This window comes from Coniophora puteana (genome assembly GCF_000271625.1).
Source record: "Coniophora puteana RWD-64-598 SS2 unplaced genomic scaffold CONPUscaffold_6, whole genome shotgun sequence".
NCBI lineage: Eukaryota > Fungi > Basidiomycota > Agaricomycetes > Boletales > Coniophoraceae > Coniophora > Coniophora puteana.
The window spans coordinates 313,021-329,003 of NW_006913058.1; the positions used below are offsets into that span (position 1 = coordinate 313,021).

Here is a 15,983-nt window from a genome sequence, read left to right on the forward strand (position 1 = left end):
GTACTGTACATTCTGTCTGTAGATAAATTGTGGTCTTGCGATGGAGTTGACGTTTGGTCTTCGGTTATCTCGGAGTGTCTATCTCCGTATGGAGCGAAACGAGGCCTAATGAGGCACACCGAGTGGACGATCGAGATGGAATGGGAAAATATGTCAACATTGCGTGACGACCTAAGTTGACGCTTCCCGATCACTCCCCTTCGCTTCGCCTCCCATGAGTTCGCCGCGCTTCCCATCGAGGATAGAAAATCTAATGCTCAGTTTGGCTTGCAATGGAATGCATAACTAGCTAGTTCCCCGACTTTGCAGCGGTTCCGTCTGGTTGGCAGACGTCTTCTCCGGGTCTCTATTCGACATGTCCTCTCAGCTCCTTGACGTTCCAACTAAACATTCTTTGTCCCTTTCTTCTGTGGCGGATAATGCCTGGAATACCGTTCGCGAGCTCTTCTTTGCTACAGGCTGGCCACCACTGGCTAGGCTTGCTGAGGCAGCCGTCGTATCGTCAGTTCATTGACCCTCGCGCGCACGCTCCGCCTGCTCAACTCCTTTCCTTAGCTTAATGCAGAGAATCACGACCGGTCACCTCCGTGTTTACACGTACACGCACATTTACGAGTTTCCCGCTCCCTCTTCCACTGATGCGAATCCGCACGACGAACTCGTCTCGGAGCTTCGTGTCGTGAACGACGCGTTCTGGATCAGGCTATGCACTATGGGCGACCTAGGCTTCTCTGAAGCATACATGTATGGAGATGTTGAATGTGACAACCTTGTCGTTCTTTTCAAGGTGAACAATATCGAGCTGTTAGCCATTTGCGAGGCTGACCCCCGGGACATTTAGATTTTTCTCCTTAACCGCAAGAACCTGTCTAACCTTGACTCCAAGGCGTCTTACCTATTTACGCTTCCGCAGAAGCTGACCTCTTATCGCTTCCTGAACACTATAAGCAATTCGCAGTCTAACATATCAGCCCATTATGATATCTCCAACGAGATGTTTGCTGGTAATGTGCTTCCCTCGCGGAGCACCATCTTTGCTCACGGACATACATTTTGAAGGATTCTTATCTGAGGACATGACTTACTCTTGCGCTATCTTTAGCGACCTTGATAAAGACTTGAAGTCCCATCCCGACGACTTGGATGGATGGAGCGGAGGACAGGGCCTACGCCGTCTAGACGCTAATGCACAGAAAACGATACTCTCTTCAACATCAGCGACTGAGCCCTCAAACGACGAGCTCTACGAAGCTCAAAATCGGAAGCTGCGACATATTATATCGAAAGCCAAAGTTCAAGAGAATCATCGAGTCCTTGAGATAGGCTCGGGATGGGGCTCTTGTGCAATCCTTTTGGCCCAAACCTACCCTGGAACCACCGTAGATACCCTCACGCTCTCGGTGCATCAGAAGACTCTCGCTGAAAAGCGGATAGCAGAAGCTGGTCTTCAAGACAGGATCAAGGTCCACTTGATGGACTACCGGTGCATGCCACCGGAGTGGGAAGGTAGCTTCGACAGATTCATCAGCATTGAAATGATTGAAGCTGTCGGTGCTGAATACCTCGCGGAGTACTGGAGGAAAGTTGACTGGGCATTGAAGACAGAAGGCGGCGTTGGCGTAGTTCAGGTCATCACGATCCCTGAACCTCGTATGTTATCTCTGCTTCCGGAGAATGCCGCGGGATCCTCATCGGGATACAGGTTATGATAGGTACATCCAAGAGATCGATTTCATTCGGAAATGGGTGCGTTGTTTCTCTGTAAAACTTGACGAAGGTTGACGAGCTTTATTCAGAGTAAGTAATATACGGCAGTAATTCCGAACGCTCTTAATAACGAACTGTAGTTTTCCCCGGCGGCTTCCTGCCGACCGTTACGCTTCTCCTCTCCGACATGCAAAAGGGATCATCTGGCCGACTCGTCACAGACTCCATCTCGAACATCGGTCCTCACTACGCAAGGACACTCCGCGAATGGCGCAGGCGCTTTTTAAAGCAGTTCGACTCCGTCATCGTTCCCGCTTTGAAGGCGGAATACCCGACAGTGATGAATGGGCTCAAGGGTAGGGAGGAAATCGAAGTGTTCAAGCGAAAGTGGTTATGTGAGTACTTGAAATTGCTTACACTTTTATATTCCACGCAAGAGCTTACCCCGTTGTTCCTCATAGATTACTAGTGAGGAATATCGAATGCTTGTATAGAGTCATGGAAACTAATCTCTCTTAGCTGTTACTGTGAAGTCGGTTTCACGACGCGCACGTTAGGAGGTAAGGGCCTGAACTGCTAGTCTGTTCGCTTGTATTCATCGCTGTCGTGTTGTTTAGACCACATCATCACGTTCACAAGAGAGGGATGCCAAGAGTTTGGTTGCGACGTTTGAAGCCACCTGGAGTCCTGGACTTAACACATTTATGGTGCTTCATGTTAGATGGAAACGCTCAACTTGGTACAATCATCAGGAACTAACTGTAGCATAGTGAATAAAGCAATGACTGTTGCAATTTAGAATATTAAATAGAAATAATTAATATTTAGAGGCCTCAGTCTGCAATTAATCAGTCCATCGTGATTTCCGTGCACAGCGAGGGGAAGTCACCATTCAGGAGAGATTCGACGACAACAGATTCCTGCGAGTGCGAGCTTGAGGCGCATGGTTCATCATCTGAGAGTCATCAGGGAGTGTGTTTGGTTCAACAAATAGTGAGCGCACCGGTCGTGATCGGAGTCAGGCAGACTGCCTCCCAAGATCGTAGTCTTCCGGGGACGCCAACTGATCGATAACACTTAGTACTGATGCCCCGTGTTCGCGAAATGGCCTTGGCGTCGGTGGTCTTGAGGTTAAGCGCCGTTCTTGCGTCATAATCTCTCGAGTGTTATGCACTTCTACACTGTGAAGAGGTTGTTTGACCGGCCACCCCGTAAATGCTCGTGCATGAGTTTGACATTGAGGTGAAGAAAGTTTGTCACAACTCCTTGCTCTTTTCTTCATATCATTGTATTTATCTGGATGACTGGAATGAAGTTCTGAAGAACTAATGCAAGAATGTTACTGACCTTCGACAGGGTCTTGCTTTCGCTTGTTAGTACGACTTTTGTTGGGCGACGAGATGTCCCGGAGCGGCGAGCGAGGTATGGTCATGGAGATCTCAGAGTAGTGCGATGTTTCGCAGAGACTTGAAGATGCCAGCAATTCGGTGCAGGCAGGTGTGCTTAGCGAACAGTCAACGAGTAAGGCTGCCCTTGGTGACATCGGGGCGTCCCCAGTAATCCTTGTAGCAGAGAACTGCCGGAATTGTCGAGAAGGTGATTGCTGGAAGGCACTGTGAAATTCATCCGATAATGAAAGGGTGAAATTTACCGAAGGCCATATTAACGGAGGCTCTGGAAGAACATCCTGAGAGATGTCGTTCCCGAATGCATCATTGAGAGCAGCTAGACATCCTTGAACTTCTGCAGGAAGCTGGTGCTCAAACTCCGGCTTTCCTCGGTAGGTAGCTCTCCAAACTGCTCAAACGCTATTGGAGCCAACGCAGGTTCCGGAATGCGCACGAATCCTGCTGCCAAGAATGGACCTATATCCTCAAGGACTTTTATAGACAATGGGTGCAGCTGAAGCCTTCCGAGAATTTCGCAGTAAAACGTGACAACCTTGTAGTCATGAGCCACAGCCAATGATGCAGACACATATTCGCATACCACATGATTATAATCGTTTTCGGAGAGTATCTCGTGCTCATCTTCGAACCAAAGTTTGATTGCCTTTTGAATCCGCATAAGAACACACGGGATTGATGTGGCAGGTAAAGACATCATGTTTTGTTTTAGACAGCTGAAGATATCAAGGGAGTACAGCAAAGATTGCGGTTGTGGAGAATAGTTGGCGCACAGGACTTCGTTGACGAAGGAAAGCAATGCATGAGACGTGTGCATACTGACTTCGACCTCGGGGACTTGTAAGATAATGGCAACCATTACTAAGCTATTCGTCGTCCTGTAAAAAACAGTCAGTATACGAGAACATTCATTACGAGTTCCTTACTCATGTCGATCACCCCATCCGTGAATAAGATGGTTAACGACTTGCATTGCACCGACAGCAGTAATGTCCGCCAAGTGGATCGCATGCTTCAAACAGCATTTCCAGGCATCCAGCTCAAGGTCAACCATAGTCCAATCACTCCTATTGTCTTGTCAGGAGATTAGTACGCGGACGTTCATGATGCTTACCTCAACGGAAGCTCCAGCAGCTCCACAATGTCCCATAGCGCCAGATGATTATCTGACGACAATACGTAGTTGGCTGCTACGCCCCATAAACGTTTTTCAGTCGAGCTGCTGCTTATCTCGCCTGCCACAACCGCGGTCGCAGAAGGTTCGATTGCTCTGGCTAATTCTTCACAGAGGAAGGACCACAAATAGAGTGCCTCTTCATCTTCAAGCTGAAACTTCTGGACCAAGAGACTCGCCAAGAGAGGTTTTGCAGCAGCCGCGACCGCTAAAACGGCGCAAACACCACGGAGAGCTTGCCATAACTGTGATATAATCTTCAGGCACCGGATCTGACCGTCAAGAGATAATCCCTTCGAGAACTTAGAAGCCGAGGGCAAGAATTGAACCAATACCAGACTGGCGCGTGCGACAGTGCATGCTCGTTTTTCGGATTCTATCACAAGCAAGTTCTTCCATATTTCAACGACATCAGGCTGACGCCCAATCAATATCACTGCATCCTAACTTGAGAGGGAAGTACGCACCTGAAGTTTTGTATCGCTCGTTGGATCAACACACAACGACCACAATAGTAACAGGGAATCCAAGTGACAAAACAGCTCTTGCAAGAAAAATCTTCGCATGTGTCCCAAGTTCGTACGAGGTAAAGCCTTTACAAGTTTCGGCAGCGCCACCCATTCGACCTGAACAAGAGAACCGTCGAGTAACGCATTCGTAATCAACGGAGTTGGTTTCCTGGAGCTACATTGAAGTGTATCCGATGAAGATGGCCCTTTGCTTCCTGTCATCAACTTGAGGAGGCGAACAGCGTCCCTTTGAACGTGCTTTGAATCACTGGTAATCATGTCTTCCAGTACCCTGAAAGCCTTAGCCGTGCTCCAAGCGCCATAGCAGGAGGAAACGTCGAGAAGTGACATCACCAGTGAAGCGCCCACCCCAGCACGATGAACTTGATTAACGGCGCTGAATGCAGATTCCAGAACTTCAAGGTCCGTCTGCGAGCTGTGAACCAAGTCCATGAATGCCCAAACAAGACACTTCCAGAGAGGAGCGTGGAAAGCCCGAATGGTGGGGTGCTTGTGGGCTTCTACTGACCCTAAAGAGTGGAAGACAAACTTCATGGCAGCGCCGTGGAAAAAGAGTTTCCTCCCCGATAGAACGATGAGAGATGCAAGGACTGATACTGCCCACGTTGGGCAGTTTCCTGGAAAAATTTCCTTGGAGGTATTGATTGTGTGCTGTATAATCTCAAACAAGCACAGTGAGCTTTCCAAGGGGCTGGTTTTCGCCTGCGGAGAAGTCGAGAGACTAAGAATGAACGTGGCGACATCGTCGGTTCTCGCGATCGAGGTCCTTGAGCTCGATAAACACTGTGCCAGCTTTGCCATTGCCACTGCAGCTCGGGATCTTGTTTCCAACGAGTCGCTTGATAGCTTGCGCATAAAGCAGAGAAGCTCGACGACGGACGGTCCGAAGATCGTGTCGTAGTGATCAAGTAGATGACACATAACCTCAGCAGATCGTCAAGACAGGCCGCGTACAGCGAAGACTTATAACCATACCTTGATACCATCGAAAAATTTGGTAGATTCTCCACTTGAGAGAGCGCATTTAGTCACTTCCACAATATCACGTTGTTTCGACTGCAGAAGTCCATGAGGAAGTTGTTGTAAATGAATACTGCAAATTGCTAATGACTGTATCTTTCGACCATTTAACGCAGGAAGGGCTTCGCAGAGATATATTTTGATCACGTCGTCGAGGACAGACAAGATGTCATGTGCTAAACAGATTGAAGTTAGGAAAGGTGTCGTATGACAGGAGTAGTTGTTACCGGAGAACTGCTCAGAGATTGCACGGAAATGTATGACGATGTGCCAAAGACATAAGGCGCGCTGACAGATAAGCGACGCCTCCTTTGCAGCCTTGAGGCAATCTTCTGAAAGCAACCGTGATTCTGGAGAACCACAAGTAGCCAGATTACCAATAGGGTCGTAATGTGCCAGTCCTATGTCTCGCCTTAAGGCTTGTATGACATCAGACGATTGCTGCCGTATTTGTTTCGCAGCGGGTATTTCTCCCAGCCTTTCTTGGAAACCTTGAGCCTGAGACTTCACTCTATGGACAAAGGTGTCATATGCATCTAATAAGCTGGGAACGTCCACGTGTGATCCGAGCTTAAACGAGTCTGCAAGGGTGTGAAGAGGAGACTGGAGATAAGTTGGGTCGTCGAGAGGGGTATCTGACGATGATCCAGGGTCCTGGTTGGAAGACATGGCTGTTCAACGTTGTGCTATTGAGTGCTCTTGTCCAAACGTCCAACTGGAATTGATAGTATGCTCCCAAGCGCATTGTACAGAAACGCTGTGAAAGACTCACGAATAAGCATGAGAGCCCAGTACTCAGTACTCAACAATATATGGCCACCGAAACCATCAAGTTGACTTGAAGTCGGCGCGTCTCGCGAGTTGCTCGCGAGCCTGATTCAATTGCTATTGAAGCCAAAGCAGGCACGAACAAGTGTCACAGACGCGTTATTTATTATCATCACGTGAAAGAAGCTCCCATGAGTCACACCGCGCAAATCCATCATCGCTTTCGTTTGGTTTCGTCTGCCGAAAGAGTTTCCTGAACATATCTGATGAACTCTAACTTACTTTCACAAACTTCAGCCCTCACCAAGCTCGCCTCACCTAGTGGATAAAAAGCGCAACAGTCTAGACAACTCTTCGATACTAGCGTTGTACAACTACTAACTTGACTACTGACTATTCATGTCTCTCCTACCCCAGTAACGTCGTCTCGTCTCATCGATCGGACATTTCCGCTTCAATCACCTCAAGTGCTTCGCGATAGGGGATACGGTACAGCGTTCGCCAAATACGAGACTCACCGGAGTCATTGCAGGCGTCGCAATATTGCAAGAGAGACCAGCATGTTGCAAGATATTTTGTCTCGAATACCACAAACCTGACTTGACTTCGATATCTGCTTTCCCGGTCTTGACACAAAAGCTGCCTACCTTTGAACGTTGAACGCTATCCCGGGTATGTACGTATGCAGTCAAAACAAACTGGTGTTTGTGTCCCTATCCGCTCGCGTAAGACGTTTATGCACCCGAGCAACAGAAGCTCCACCCAGCGTCGGTTCCAGGATTCCGCAGTTCTGAGTACTTCCTCCTTGTATGCCAAACATAGAAGTACACATCAGCCGATGGAGCAAAGAATCCTGCAATCGCCAAGGTTACATATGTCAGTTTATTAATGTCTAAGGTTCGTTTATTTTCCCGCCAACATACTCTCCTCCCAAACAATGGCTTAAGTGGTTCATTAAAGCTCAGCCTCTGTCTCAACAGGAAAACTACCAGATGCATACATTGGCTTTGGTGCCATTCATCGCAGCAAAGTGCTACGATAAATGCCCACTCACTGTTTTTGCACTGTTTAGCATCAGGTTTTGAGGTGATGCGGGTTTCGCTAAGACCTTTAGCGCCGCTAGTCGTAAACAATAAAATTACTTCTTCTCCACATGCTTGGTCCAGAAGATATGCGACATCATTGGAAGGCATCTGGCAAACACTGACAAGCATTCTTGGAATGAACCCCAGTTTTATAAATGGCTTCTGACATTTCTTTTTTCCAACCGATACCACTAACGCCCTCTTGCCTCCAGTAGCCTCCAGTTTTAGAGGCTTCCCACTGCTCTTCAGCACTACTCCATTCGTTCAGCAACTCTTCGTTCGCGTTTAAGCTTACGTTTGACTCCATGATGTTCTCTTTGCTTACCGCCTTTCTCTTTACCCTCCTGGTTGCCGTTGCTTCTCATGTCGGCGCTGCGCCCGTAAAGCCGGTCCAACTCGACGTGATCAGCCCTGCTATCACATACCCCAAGGCGGGCACCGTCTGGACCGCTGGTTCGACTCAGAATGTCACCTGGGACGCTTCCTCCGTTCCCGCAGACAAGGCCAACATGACTGGCCTCATCCTTTACGGTCAGAAGTTCAACAACAGCGAGAACCTCGATATCCGTACGCCCTTGCTCTAGCGTGCGGCGTTGAAACTTCTGACATCCATTTGTTCTCAGAGGACCCGATCGCTGTTAACTTCCCTCTCTCCCAAGGCTGGGTTGAAGTAAAGGTCCCTGAAATCAACCCTTTCCACATGTTCCAATGCATTCTCGTCTGTACGTAGTCTGTCTATTTTCGTTTTTTTCGCCCCAGGCTAACACAGTATTGCAGTGTTCGGAGATTCCGGCAACGCTAGCCCTGAGTTTACCATTGTTGACGCTTAGACGTGACCGTGGCCTCTCGTACCATCTGAATTCGCGCTTCCACGGACTTTAACTCTCGGGACAATGAACTATGATAATTGTTGCAATGTTTCCATATCTTAGCACAACTAGGAAGGAATGCACGGATATCCCTTGTTTGGCGCATACTAGCGTTGAGTGCAAACTACTGAAAATACGCTCTTTATTACCATTATGTAAGGAGGGTATCAGCACAAAAGTCATATGAACGGTAGATACGACCTCAGTCCCAGCGCAAGGTAGCCCAGATATTCAGTCTTTCTTTGCCCTCGCAATAGCTTGAGTCTGGCGCAGAGAACCAGTGATATGCTGGTAAGAATCCCACATAAGCCAACTGGGAATGATAACCCAGCTGTGGGCATGAAATCAGTAATAGTGCTAACAAGCGGCGTAAGGCAGACTCACATGATATTCATGAACTAATTGCCATAGTGTGAGTGCCCAAACATAAGTAGGAAGTTTAATCACTCACGACCAGGTAGCACCAGAGGTACAAAGCGTTAGATGTATTCAAGTTAGGACTTCCAGTAAGCCACTCGGGGCAAAAGGTCATCCATCTAGCATGCGTGATCAGGCGAAAGGGCAAGGGTGGAATTGAGGTGACATACCCGCCATATAATTCCGAAGTACTCAAGACAATGATCCAGTAATGCCTGGCGGGATCGTCGTTTACAAGCTGCTTGAGCGCGAGACAGCACAACAAGCCAACACCAATGACAGTGAGGATCTCAAGCGAAACAACCGTGGGATCGGAGACACCCCAGCGCGCATCTGCAGCAGCGTATTCTTTCCCTGCGGGTGGCAGTGAGTGCGCCGAATTGGCGCCGGAAATGGGTAATTATCGCGACAGACGTACACAGAGCCGCAGCAGGTCCAGTGCTCGAGTTTACAGTCCTGCCGAATGTAGAGAGATACAGGAAAGACCCCTCAAACGTGAAGTGGATCAGGGCATCAAATGCCTGCATACCTAAATGAGGTTGATTCAACGGGATGGTATGTCCTCTGGCACTTACCAGATAGACGAACGTGACAATATCCTGCCAACGCGCATTTTTGGGAAGAAGCGTCTTGGCACCAGTATAAGCTATGATGATATAAGTCGTAAAGACAGTCAGCGAGTAAGCTGAGGTGGCTGAGAAAACTTCAGTGGTCGACATCCTAGCGTGAGGTATGTGACAACGACGGGAACAACCTGTGGTTCTACTTTATGTTCACGAACAAGCTCCCAAGACGCGGGGTCGCACTGGGGTCGCGTGGGAGCCAGAACACGGGTGCATTTCTTGCACGACGCATCTAACTCCTCCGTCGGAACGCGTAAGTACCTTGCCATTCAGCATCACAAGGTTGAACCTGCGTATAGCACAAGTACCGCTTTAATCATTCTGACAGTGGGTCTGATCTATTTAGTGGTGTACAACTTGTCCATGTCCTAACATCGTACGTTCCTTTCAGGTCCTTCCTTACGACGCGACTTCTGACGACCTCATGGCTCCTTATATCATTACCAACCAGGCATACTGCAAGATCTTCTTTCATGCTGCCAAACACCCACACTTGCCTGTGAATGGCGTCCTCCTCGGGCGAACTACGTCGGATAATGTCATTATTGAAGACACCATCCCTTTACTTCATCATTGGACAAGTCTAAGCCCAATGATGGAAATTGGACTGGACCTGGTACCTCTCCGTTCGATTCATCTGCTCTGACATCACTCAACTTTGTTCTTCGCGAAGGCGGCCGGCCATGCTCAGGCACATGGGATGTCTGTCGTGGGTTACTATCAAGCTTCCGAACGCTTAGAGGACAGCGCACTTGCGCCAGTAGGAGAGAAGGTCGCAGAGAAGATCCGAGAGACGTTCAAAGATGCAGTTGCATTTGTGGTGGGTAGCTACTGGATAGGGTTTTCATGTGGCTGACGTACATTCTCTATAGATTGACGGCGAAAAGATTGGCTCCGGCGACCCAGCTCTGATAGTACGTCTCAGGGCATCTGCCTCACTTTCGTAGCGATCTAACTTGTACATCAGCCCTATTTGCCACAGTCATCCTCCCATTCGTGGAAGCCCTATACTGCTCAAGCTGCCTTCAGCTCGGGTTCACCGTTTACATTACAGAATTCTGATGCACCGTCACGAGCCATTTCGCTCGTTCGGGACAAGAATGCTCACCTAGACTTCGGTGATTTCGATGATCATTTGGAAGACGTCACTATAGACTGGTTACGCAACAAGGCTTGCATGGCTCACGCATCTTAACAAACGTAAAAGATGCAGTCGTCGTCACTCTCGAGCACGTCCCGATCTCTATTTGTAGAAGTACCGTACTACCACGCACGTGTGACGATGTGATTCTACAATGAACAACCAGCTTGAGTTTGAACAGTTATAACTCACAACTTCACAGCGATGTCGTCCGCTATCTATCAAGGAACCTTTGTCCATTGCAGGCGTCTTGGAGAGCTCGAGATCCTCAAAAACCATGTCATATGTAAGGATCCCAAGGAGCTTCTGACTGTATTCTGACTAGGTAGTACTAAATCCGTATAGGCGTGAATGAACAGGGGTATATCTCCGACGTGCTATTGGGGTCGTCAGCCGAGGCATCGAGGCTTGTCCAAAACTCGGATGCAACAATTACGAAGTTGGAGGATGGTGCTTTCTTCGTACCTACATTCTGCGATTTACATCTCCATGCCCCACAATTCCTCTATCAAGGCACTGGCCTCCATTTACCCCTGATGAAATGGCTGGACGAATATGCGTTCAAGTCAGAAGAGCAGCTGGATAACGACTCGTTGCTGGCAGAACGTGTATACAACAAGCTCGCCCATCGCTTACTAGAATCTGGCACTGGAGCCGTATCTCTTTTCGGCACCTTGAACATAAAGACGAAGTGAGGCTAATTCGATGATGAGCCTGCACGAGCGCCACGTCTGATATGTTCGATTAGTTTGATCCTTGCCAAAGTTATGCAACATGCCGGACTAAGGGCTTTCGTTGGGAAGCTCTCGATGGACATGTCCTCGCGCCCGACTTATAAGGAGGATTCTGCGTTAGCTTCCCTTTCTTCTGTTGAAGAATTCATACAGCAGACTAGAGACTTCCTCTCTCAGTATCCGCCACATCTCAGACTGGTGGAACCGATAATCACACCGCGTTTCGTGCCAACTTGCTCAAATGACCTCCTACATAGCCTAGGCGACTTAGCTCAGTCACAGTCGGTCCGTGTGCAGAGCCACCTTGCTGAAGCGCGCGAGGAAGTAGAATGGGTCAAGAGCGAGCGCCAGCTTGACGACATCGTCGTTTTTGAACAGGTAAGCAACCAAATGGATACGTCGATCAATATCTTGACTGCTATTCGGGAAATGTGATATGGTTAGAGCAACTTACTATCTTCTCAAACTATACAAGCGCACTGTACATTCTTACATGGTACCGAGCTGGAAAAGATGGCAACGTACGGTAGCTCGGTCGCCCACTGTCCTCTTTCAAACTGTTACTTTTCCGAAAAACCATTCCCACTTCGCGAGGCTCTGTCGCGCGGTGTCAAAGTCGGTCTCGGAACAGACATCGCAGGCGGATACAGCGTGGACATCATGAACAGCATGCGGCAGGCCGTTTCCGTGTCAAGGATGCGCGAGGGTCTCCGAACTGTTGAGGCAGAGATTGGTGGTGTTAGCCAGCATCAAGGGCACCAACCACTGTCGATTAACTGGAAAGAAGCTTTGTATCTCGCCACGCGCGGAGGTGCTCTGGCCATGGACCTCCCTAAGATCGGGTCATTCGAAGTGGGCCAAGCGTTCGACGCACAAAGTAGTACGTATCTGCTTTACTTTAAAACGGATAGTTATTGAGGAAGCGTAGTAAGCGTATACACGGCAGATGGTACAGGAGTCGGGGCCATTGACATCTTCGATAATCCTGGTGGCATCACGGAGGAGCTTGTCGAAAAGTGGTGGTGCATGGGTGATGGGCGTAACAGGTTATCTGTCTGGGTACAGGGGAAACGAGTCCGCTGACATATGACATTACCGACATCCTTGATGAATAAACGCCAAAGTCTTTCAAGTAACGTCTACTCAAAATACCGGTGCATCTTTCAGGAAAAGTGAGGCCTCTTCCTTTTTCACCCAACGTGCGACAGCATTGGCGGCGTTGATGACAGCTATTTTGGGTAAGCGAGGTGACAAGGCAATGTATAGTTCGAAAGGCTGAGTGATCTACACAACGTTGTAAGCTCAGCTGCTACTAATAAACAAGGGAGACTCACCCATCCCATGACAATCTCGCTCTCCGTTCGGATGTATTGCAACTTCAGTGTCCCTTCTTGCCCAGATTTCGCATGAATAGCGTCATGTATCATTTGGTATAGTGTTACGATCCTAGGTCAATGTTTGTGGCAGGACTAACATGAGTGTTGCTGAATGCTCTCACCTCCGCCTATTATCAAGCTCTTCATACGGCTCCTCAAATGATGGCATAGTGACCTGCACGTGAGGCCTAGATTTGTACACAAAATGCCGAAGCCCTGGGATTCCCAGCGCAGAAACGGAATAATCAGCCTTCCCCGTTTGTATGAGCTGTGAGATAGCCTGAAGAGTCCCGTCCTGCTCTAGTTTCTACGCATAGTTAGCAAATGCGAACGTCGGATGAACGACGACATATGACAATGTACCTGTTCAACCTTATCACACCAATTTCGGACGGTCTCGAATTCTCCACCACCACTGATGCACACGAGAGCAATACCAGCATCACGGTGAGCTCTAGACTGTGTTAATGCTGATGGATCGGTGTTTCCTCGTGGGCCCTGCTGCTGAGAATGATCCATGCTTTTAGGTGGACTCTGAGGCTGCGAGGATTCCTCGTCACCGTCGAATTTGCGCAAAAATGAGATGTATGCGTTCACGAAACCTGTTGGATTGAACTTTGGGAGACAAATAGGTATCCAAGACGCAGATGCGGGAGAGTTATAGATGGAAGGGGCATGAATGGTATTGACGAGAATGTGTAAATCTGGAGCAACGTCAGTTCATCGTCGCATATGTTGTATAGATGACACACCCGTAGGATGTATCGAGTGCTTCTTTGGCCTGACCAACGTTACGACCCTGCCTTCCGCGACCAGGATGATGTAGAGGACGTCCTGGAAGGATATAGTTTGATATCTGTGATCACTCACGACGACCATTTAAACCTACCTTCATCTTGGTAACTGGCACCAGAGCATCCGCGGCGCGCGCCCGAAGGTTCGACTCCAACTGGAGGCAGTGTAGCGATGAGGTTGCCATAGCCAGATCAAGTTCCATCCTATGGAGCAAGGAGACCAAAAATGGTTCGGAACCTTCAGTATTGTCAGTGCTCTGAAGAACATGAGGAATATGGAAAAGTGGCATCACCGTCAAGCAACCGTCTGAGATCGAAGTTCGTTCGACGCTCAAAAATCCGCCGCAGTTGGGCAGCGGTTACTACACTGAGTATTTGCAGGTGAAGATACTCAAGATGTGATCTCATCTTCCTTCACCATGAAAAGGTGAACACAAGTCGAAGTCGACTCCTATGAGAGCTTACCGCGGACTCGGGTTCACCCCAGGAAGATGCGCAAACATAGTACAGTGGAGGACGTTGAAGGAAAGTAATTCTCATTTTGCCTGCATTAATGCAACGTATCTTGTCTCCGTCATCGAGAAAGATTGAGATAAGCGCCTGCACGACTCCCATCATGGAAGATAATGAGTTCGCAGCCTCATCGTTTGGTTGACTAGTTGACTAAGTTAGTTCTTGTTTGCAGCTATGCAACCTTACACACCTAGCAAATACAGGCTTCCCGGCTTCTGTCAGGACAAAATAGGATCGCGGCGCAAACTCATGACTGCTGTCTAATCACATGAGAGCTTGCCTATGAAAGAGGTCAATGCAACAGGCTACGTCTTACCTTTCCAAGCTACCTCCGTCAAGTCAGGATCGGTATCTCGACGTCGGGGAGGACTGGCGGCTTGACAAGTTCAGTTTATAGGTATCTGAAACTATGCTTCAAACTCACTGGAGGAGGACCTCTTTCCACTCAGAGTTCTCCTGAGATGATCTCGCAAGCTCCTCCTCGATCCCTCATCTGCAACGTCATCCATGTGACCGATAGCTGTAGTCTCTTCGCTGTTCACAACATCGGCTTCCGAATCCTGGATCAGTATTCCCTCATTCATGTCCACGTTTCTGATTGATGATGCTGAGCTGTCGAGTCCTAGGCCATGAACGGACGCGGTCTCGGACGGGAGATAAAGAGTGGCTGCAGGGGGGACATGGAGATTACTGGTAGACGAAACTGCGCGTACGGCAGTTGGGACTGCGAGGCGTGAAGAAGAAGGCTTCAAAAGGGGAGTACTAGACCTTGAAGGTGTTGTTGAGCGCGAGCGGGAATTGGCCGACATGTTCTGTTCAGGTTAATGGCGACATGTTTGACGCTGAGCTTCCTATCAGTTGCGGGTATGCGGACCGTTATCCCACGTGATCTACCCGTATTTTCTCGTTTCGGCGTCGCGTCCACTGGCGTACTCACTCCGTTCAACAGTAGTAAGTTGCCACTTCCTCTGGGCTCTGGCGACTCTCAAACCGCACGGATTTCTTTCTTTCTCCCATCCTCTATAATGTCCCTATTATGGAGAAACCTAGCTCGACAAGCCTTTCCCCAGTGTTCTCGGTCCTTCAATAGTCAGGCGGTGCCTTCAGCCGTGCCTAAAGGACTACGTGAGTAATCTAGACGAATGTCAGGTCGCGCTCAAAATAGTGACTCTTGGATCTCTCTTCATTCTCTAGCCGGAAAGATATCTACCCCCGGTGAATTCCTGTCAGCAATCGGTCGGTCATCCGAGACCAAGCTCGAAGTAGAAGAATGGGCAAAGTTCTGGCAGATGACGGGTCCTGAGATGAAGACCGCTGGAGTTTCTGTCAAAGACAGGCGGTGCGTGACGCTATTATGGTCCAAATCTGGCAAAGGTCATCTTACACATTGTGCAGGTACATTATGTGGTGCATGAACAGGTACCGGCTGGGTGAGCCCATCAAAGACTTCGCACACGAGGCGAAGCCCAAGAAGAAGATACGTGGGTGAGTGCTGGTTTATACCAATCCGTCGATGTTCTGAATGTACAGTTTAGTCGGGGTCCTGCTGTTCAGAATGGAAAAAGGATACGCTCCCGAAGAGACCGGTAGCTTCTGTAGACGTATTTTTTGTTCCTACCTTCTCACCTTGTTCGAGCTAATACATCTAATGCAACCCAATCATCTCTACGGGCGGTTTGACTCAAAGCAAGTCACAGATGAAACTGCCGGGTCTGCAGCTGTACAAGGTACGCTCGCTAACACTAGTCTGTGTGACCGTGCCCCATCCCGTCCAGGACTGTCCAAGCCTACAGATAGCTCAAAACCATATCTGCACGCTACGTTGG

The 15,983-nt window shown here is 48.8% G+C and overlaps 6 protein-coding genes across 6 annotated transcripts; 3 read left to right on the top strand and 3 right to left on the bottom strand.

Moving 5' to 3' along the window:
- Positions 1-559: 559 nt before the first annotated feature.
- On the top strand, positions 560-2,380 carry CONPUDRAFT_56101 (CFS1-like protein; the record flags this gene model as incomplete). Its single annotated transcript, XM_007770056.1, has 7 exons — positions 560-787; positions 842-1,004; positions 1,060-1,650; positions 1,703-1,750; positions 1,848-2,106; positions 2,227-2,267; positions 2,325-2,380. 7 exons carry the CDS (start codon positions 560-562, stop codon positions 2,378-2,380), a joined length of 1,386 nt encoding a protein of 461 aa, XP_007768246.1.
- Positions 2,381-3,432: 1,052 nt separating this feature from the next.
- Positions 3,433-6,506, bottom strand: CONPUDRAFT_72825 (uncharacterized protein; the record flags this gene model as incomplete). The annotated part of the gene is made up of 7 exons (XM_007770103.1): positions 3,433-3,648; positions 3,697-3,759; positions 3,937-3,991; positions 4,040-4,180; positions 4,228-4,703; positions 4,755-5,741; positions 5,793-6,506. The coding sequence occupies 7 exons, from the start codon at positions 6,504-6,506 to the stop codon at positions 3,433-3,435; spliced, it is 2,652 nt and encodes an 883-aa protein (XP_007768293.1).
- A 1,419-nt stretch (positions 6,507-7,925) lies between these two features.
- On the bottom strand, positions 7,926-9,779 carry CONPUDRAFT_104066 (Emopamil-binding protein). Its single transcript, XM_007770239.1, has 8 exons — positions 9,552-9,779; positions 9,395-9,497; positions 9,147-9,330; positions 9,011-9,095; positions 8,944-8,957; positions 8,468-8,890; positions 8,314-8,412; positions 7,926-8,257 (listed from the first exon to the last, which is right to left on the bottom strand). The coding sequence occupies exons 1-6, from the start codon at positions 9,693-9,695 to the stop codon at positions 8,791-8,793; spliced, it is 630 nt and encodes a 209-aa protein (XP_007768429.1). The 5' UTR covers positions 9,696-9,779; the 3' UTR covers positions 7,926-8,257; positions 8,314-8,412; positions 8,468-8,790.
- Positions 9,780-10,023: 244 nt separating this feature from the next.
- On the top strand, positions 10,024-12,557 carry CONPUDRAFT_153533 (Metallo-dependent hydrolase; the record flags this gene model as incomplete). Its single annotated transcript, XM_007770240.1, has 10 exons — positions 10,024-10,215; positions 10,273-10,419; positions 10,472-10,513; positions 10,567-10,743; positions 10,807-10,873; positions 10,943-11,026; positions 11,086-11,431; positions 11,489-11,852; positions 11,919-12,354; positions 12,403-12,557. The coding sequence occupies 10 exons, from the start codon at positions 10,024-10,026 to the stop codon at positions 12,555-12,557; spliced, it is 2,010 nt and encodes a 669-aa protein (XP_007768430.1).
- On the bottom strand, positions 12,436-14,928 carry CONPUDRAFT_143947 (DUF254-domain-containing protein). Its single transcript, XM_007770241.1, has 11 exons — positions 14,582-14,928; positions 14,474-14,533; positions 14,348-14,417; positions 14,110-14,299; positions 13,938-14,052; positions 13,740-13,882; positions 13,603-13,684; positions 13,214-13,554; positions 12,973-13,157; positions 12,809-12,920; positions 12,436-12,758 (listed from the first exon to the last, which is right to left on the bottom strand). The coding sequence occupies exons 1-11, from the start codon at positions 14,739-14,741 to the stop codon at positions 12,618-12,620; spliced, it is 1,599 nt and encodes a 532-aa protein (XP_007768431.1). The 5' UTR covers positions 14,742-14,928; the 3' UTR covers positions 12,436-12,617.
- A 9-nt stretch (positions 14,929-14,937) lies between these two features.
- On the top strand, positions 14,938-15,805 carry CONPUDRAFT_165224 (uncharacterized protein). The gene is made up of 5 exons (XM_007770242.1): positions 14,938-15,023; positions 15,208-15,282; positions 15,352-15,496; positions 15,553-15,642; positions 15,693-15,805. The coding sequence occupies exons 1-5, from the start codon at positions 14,990-14,992 to the stop codon at positions 15,745-15,747; spliced, it is 399 nt and encodes a 132-aa protein (XP_007768432.1). The 5' UTR covers positions 14,938-14,989; the 3' UTR covers positions 15,748-15,805.
- The last annotated feature ends 178 nt before the right edge of the window (positions 15,806-15,983 follow it).